Source organism: Sinocyclocheilus anshuiensis, unplaced genomic scaffold, assembly GCF_001515605.1.
Source record: "Sinocyclocheilus anshuiensis isolate Anshui unplaced genomic scaffold, SAMN03320099.WGS_v1.1 scaffold249, whole genome shotgun sequence".
Classification (NCBI taxonomy): domain Eukaryota; kingdom Metazoa; phylum Chordata; class Actinopteri; order Cypriniformes; family Cyprinidae; genus Sinocyclocheilus; species Sinocyclocheilus anshuiensis.
In genome coordinates this window covers 1,132,144-1,138,217 of record NW_015540871.1, presented here as the reverse complement: position 1 = coordinate 1,138,217, position 6,074 = coordinate 1,132,144, and the positions used below count along the sequence as shown (strand labels likewise).

The 6,074-nt window shown below is 36.8% G+C and overlaps 1 protein-coding gene across 1 annotated transcript in view; it reads left to right on the top strand.

The window, feature by feature from the left end:
* Nucleotides 1-1,019: 1,019 nt before the first annotated feature.
* The window catches only part of LOC107688108 (casein kinase I-like), a 42,451-nt gene continuing 37,396 nt past the window's right edge, over nucleotides 1,020-6,074 (top strand). The window contains exon 1 of the mRNA XM_016485675.1: nucleotides 1,020-1,474. Within this exon, the coding sequence (XP_016341161.1) occupies nucleotides 1,399-1,474 (76 nt within the window). The 5' untranslated portion in view covers nucleotides 1,020-1,398. The remainder of the gene's footprint in view (nucleotides 1,475-6,074) is intronic.

The following is a 6,074-nucleotide window of genomic DNA, read 5'->3' as shown; positions in this document are numbered from 1 at the left end:
TAAAGAAATGAATGCTTTTATTCAGCAAAAAAAGTGATAATAAAGACTTTAATTGTTAGAAAATATTTCTATTTGAAATAAATGCTGTTCTTTTTAACTTTATTCATCAAATAATCCTGAAAAAAGTATCACGGGTTCCAAAAAATATTAAGCAGCCAACAATGTTTCCAACATTGATAATAAATCAGCATATTAGAATGATTTCTGAAGGATCATGTGACACTGAAGACTGGAGTAATGATGCTGAAAATTCAGCTTTGATTCACAGAAATAAATAATATTTCAAAGTATATTAAAATAGAAAACCATTATTGTAACTGGTAATATTTTACAATATTACTGTTTTTTCTGTATATTTGGTCAAATAATGATGAGCAGAAGAGACTTCTTTAAAACACATTAAAAATCTTACTGATCCCAAACTTTTGAATAGCAGTGTGAATGTTTATTTATACACATTGATTTACATCCCTCTACATTGTCCAGACTTATTAGTGGGAATATCGCTAGTAAAACACTTAACTACGTTTTAATAAACATTTTTCATGTATATCAATGGAACTACGGTTATGGATGTTTCAAAATTTCAACCGATTTATCACGAAATAATCCTAGCAGACGGTTTGTTGTCTTAACCGAAGATTTGAGAAGGGTTGGAAGATTTTCCACTGGCCCGCTGTTGCTAGGGGAAGTGACGTCAGCGCAGCCCGCTGGATTCTTGCGCTGATGCAGCTTCTGTTGTAGTAGCAGATACACATTACACAGAGTCAACGGCAGTTTCAGGGCCAGCGGAGCTAGAAGGGAGTCGTTCTCAAAATCCGCCTTCATCCTTTTTTCAACCGATTTATCACGAAATAATCCTAGCAGACGGTTTGTTGTCTTAACCGAAGATTTGAGAAGGGTTGGAAGATTTTCCACTGGCCCGCTGTTGCTAGGGGAAGTGACGTCAGCGCAGCCCGCTGGATTCTTGCGCTGATGCAGCTTCTGTTGTAGTAGCAGATACATATTACACAGAGTCAACGGCAGTTTCAGGGCCAGCGGAGCTAGAAGGGAGTCGTTCTCAAAATCGGCCTTCATCCTTTTTTAAACAGACTTTTTTCAGGGTAAAAATAACTAGAGCATAAAGTTCACAGTGTACTCTTTTTAATAAGCCTAATATTTTGATATTTCCCGATTCGGAACGTTAGAAAACGACTGGTGAAAATTGGGTAGCACTGTGAAGGGAATTAGCAAGCTAGCAGGCTGTATAAGGGGATTCTGGCTGGGAGAGACGGAAGAATAGACAGATAACAAAGAACGGGTTTTCGTTGCTTTTTTTAAACACTCCGAACATATATCATTTAAATCACTCCCGTTAAAGCTAGCTTTATCGCTAGCTTTGTTATTTAGCCATTTATCATGGAACTGAGAGTAGGAAACCGATACAGACTGGGAAGGAAAATTGGCTCTGGATCCTTTGGTGACATTTATTTGGGTAAGCAATTGTTAACTGTATTTTTTCGTTTATTGAGAGAGTCGGTATTATCTGTCAGTTTAATAAAAGTGCACATCATATTTTGTTTTGAAACGTCAAATGGATTCCCAGTGTCCCTCAGTCATCTGCTATTGAAAGTCCTATTCAGTATTGCTCAAAAACCAGAAAACCCCCCACTAACCAGCGCTATTTTGATAGATAACCAGCTAGTTTAACACGTCAGTTAACTGGAGATTAGTTTCAACAGACATTAGGCTCGTGTTTGTATGTAAATAAATATTTTCATCAATGTTATGTGATATCGAGCCTTTTCTTGGGTGGAAATACAGAATCAGGCAGTCCAGCCTAACCAGTTATGCTTTATGGACTACATATTATTAGAAATGCTATTGTCTACAGAGCTGCTGTATATTAGTATTTGTACTAGTACTACAAAACAAACACTGAAGAGTCCAGATCAGTTTAGACGAAATTCAGCTTTGCCATTCCTAAATACACTGTTCTGCATGTTGTTTGCTGAACTGTCAGCTGTATTTTAATGTGTCGTTATGTTCATAATTTTTCAAGTATGTGTAGGAGTCTCACATTTGAAATGATTATTTTTGGTGGCTATGTTCTCGCATGTCCTGTCAAAGACAATCTTATGGCGAGTTTAGCCTGTATTTTGTGGCTTAAACATCTAATATTTTCAGTCAGCTAATTATTTTTTGCCTTTTAAAGACTTTGCTATGCTATATTTTTGTTATGACTCACTGATTTGTCAGGTCTGATAATTAAATGACTGACAGAAGAGGAAGTGAAATAGTTTGTCACAAGTAAACACACATATAGCGTTAGTATTGCATGCTGTCTGTTGCATGTGTGATCAGATACTTGCAACTTTTGAGTTGTTTCTACATGTTGCTAGAGTTCTTTAATTATAAGAACTTTTATAAAAGGTCTGTTATGCTCAACTTGAAGAACTTGGCAAGTTCTCTTCGCGTGCAAGTTTCAGCTTAACTTCCGCAGGGTCTTGTGAAAAGAACTGGTGATGTAATATTTGCTTTCGTTTTTGGGGGCCTGAGGCAACTGGTATTGTTGTAGGCAGCTGCCTTTAATGTACCTTTCTCATAAGTTCTTATGACTCACCACAATTAAGTTATTAAAGGCTGCCAGTTATTATGTATATGGTCCTAGGCTTAGTACCAGTTTCTTTTGAAGCATCCTGTGCAGGCCTTTATGGTTTGAATTGTGATGCAAAGTTTTTGCATTGCAATTTGGGATGTATATGGTTCCTTGTGGTTTTATGAGCTTTGTGCTCTTGCGCAACTCCGTCGTTTTCGTTTTGCAGTTGGAGTTGTGTGCAATGATCTCATTGCTGGCCAGAGTTGTTTATTGTGATCCGTTCTCTGCAGTACTTCGGTGGAGAAATACTCCACGCCTCCTCTTTGTACTTCTCTCCAGAAACAGCTTAAAAAACAACCACTGGTTCCAAAGCAAGATCCTAAATCTGAATAGATAAGCCACCCAGTAAATTACTCAAACTTTTTTTTTAATGCAGAAGTCCATTGAAGTTTGCAGACAAAGTAGGAAGAAGTAGATCAGCTGATTTTTGTGTGGCTGTTTACATAAAAACGTTGTTTTTGTTTGCTGCAGGATGGCACAATCAGAGCGGTTGTCACGCCTCGACTGTGCACTCTAGAGTTAGGTTACACATCTTATACATGTTTCTGTGGCATTAATGGTCAACAGTACAATCCTAATGTGTGAATTACCAAGTGCCTAAATGTTGTTATGCAACAGTGGTGATTCAGCTGGTGCACTGGAAACAGCCGTGTTCATCTACTCACTAAGGGGCTTATGTAAAGACTCCCAATATCCCCACACCTGGGGAGGCAGAGCCTGACAAACTCCAGCTGGGGCTGAAGGAGGCCAGACTGACCTGATCAACAACACATGCTCTCTCTACCAAGCCTCTTAAAAAGTACAGCACCGGCCTGCCTACGTGAACCAGAGAAGAGGAAATACTCCGAGCTCTCATGGAAACATGGGGCTGTCCTGTGGCTTGTCAAATCATGCAGCCAAGAGTGTTTTTAGTGGCACAATGTGTTTCCATTGTCTTCAGTAAATAACAACTTATGGGTTATTGGAACTGTATCGGAATGGTTTTATTTTTATTTTGATCAACAATGGTCAATATTGGATATTTATTTGTATAAATATGGGAATTGAGCATGTACACTTATCATTCAAAAGTTTAGCAAGTTTATGTATTTATTTCATGAAATTAAATGTGTATTCAGCAATGATACATTAAATTGATATAAATTACTGACATTTATAATGTTACAAAAAATAAATACATTTCTTTTTTAATCTTTATATTTCTCAAAGAAGCTTAAAAAGTTTCCACAAAGTATTAAGCAGCATGACTGTTTTCAAAATTTATAATAATAAGAAAAGTTTCTTCAGCAGCAAATCAGTATATTAGAATGATTTCTGAAAGATCATGTGACACTGAAGACTGGAGTAATGATGCTGAAAATTCAGCTTTACCATCACAGGAATAAATTACATTTTAAAATTATATTTAGAAAACCGTTATTTTAAATTGTAATAATAATTCACAATATAAAGTTTTTACTGTATTTTTGATCAAATAAATTCAGCTATGGAGAGCATAAGAGACTTTCAAAAACATAAATTTTACCAACCCCAGACTTTTAAATGAAAATGTAGATTTAGATTAGTTGTGCTGTCATCTAACATGTTAAAGATTTAAATGATTTATTGTAATTTTAGTGTTTTATTTTGAGTTTATTTAGACAACATAGTACAGAATTGTAATATTGTCCATTTGTCGGTTATTGGCCATATCATGAAAATAATTGACTTATCGGAATTGGTCCAAATTTGTTACTAGGTTTTCAACCCTGTAGAACACTTTTTCCACATGCTGTTTAATAGATCTGATTGTTGTTTAACACCCTTTGCCGATTAATCGGCACCGATAGTTGATTGCTATTGGCAAAAATCTGCACCAAACATCAGCGGCTGAGAAAGGTCCGCTATCATTATATAGTACAAGAGTGGTCTCTAGAGGTGGAAATCACTGACACCTCGTGTTGTTTGTTTTGACACCTGACACTGCGTGCTGCACAGAGCGGGACCCTTCAGATGCGAATTAAAAACATCGCCAACTAAACGTGTACTGTGTAGTGCATGTTTACATGTTTATATAGTAATTCATTTGTTGCATTAATGGAGAAAGAACAGCAGTAAGTTTGCCATCAAGGATGAGAGGACATGAACATACGTTTTACCTCAAACGATTAAAGCAATGTGACGCAAACAGTTTTCCATTAAATTACATTGTATTTGTCTCAAATCATTGTTAATGGACTTAATGAGTTCACCCTAGGCTGTAAAATTGTGTATTGTGCATTTTTCAGTGAACCGATTGTCTTCTGTGGCTCTAATAAAGTCTATTTAGTAGGGGTGCTCCGATCAGGATTTTTGAGGCCAACCACTGATCGCCGATCACAGAAAGCAGTATCTGCCGATACCGATCACCGATACCGATCTTTTTAAAGCCTTCTTTTTTTTTTATCATTTATAACTATAGTGATACTCCAATCAGGATTTTTAGACATTTATTCAGGGCCTGAATTTCATTTTTGAAAATGGGGGGAATTCCCCTCTTAGGTGACTCTTGTGAGGGGTGAAGCAGCTTTCACACAGGAGTCCGCTACTGATCCGTGGCTGTTTACCACAAACACAACATTTATCCATTATTTTGATTTCAAATCCAAACATTGTCATTGAAAATGCTTTTTCAGCATTGCAATTTTTTTTTTACACAGTACAGTAATATAATCTTTCAAAGACATGTTTAAACAATAAACATAAGCAACACATTATTCAATGCTGTTACTTTTGCGTTTACTTTATTTTTTTACACAGTACAGTAATACAATCTTTCAAAGACATGTTTAAACAATAAACATAAGCAACACATTATTCAATGCTGTTACTTTTGCGTTTACTTTAGATTTATATATTAAGTTGCTCAAGCAAGTGGCAAAACATTTAAACTACTTTTCTTGCGTTATCACAAACTTACCATTGACAGAAATAGTCAGCTCTACTGCCTTTCCTTTTGCATTTAAATCTTTATTAAATGCAATCCTGCGGTTCATAAAGAACTTTGTTTTCCTACCTGCCATATGTGTTGACTGTGAAATACAGTAGACTTTAATAATATGCATTTATGGTGTAATTACTACATTTTCGTGTCAATCCATGTTCATATTTACTGCAAACAATGCACTGTCACTTTAATTCAGCGCTTGCAGCGCAGTAAAAATAGACTCAGTGCGGAAACCATCTTTGCACTGCTGCAGACGCACCGCTCGTGGAACGCACTGCCGGACAGCAACGGTGTGCAGTGTGCGCGCTTTATTAATCCATTAACATGAGCGCGGAAAAAAATACGCACCACATACGCACTGCAAACGGAGTAATGTGAACTTGGCATTATGTGTGTGCGCTGTGAGTGGGCATGAGCGCACGGTCTCCAGGAGAGCGCGCAAGCGCTGAATGGTTAAACACTGGCAAGAAT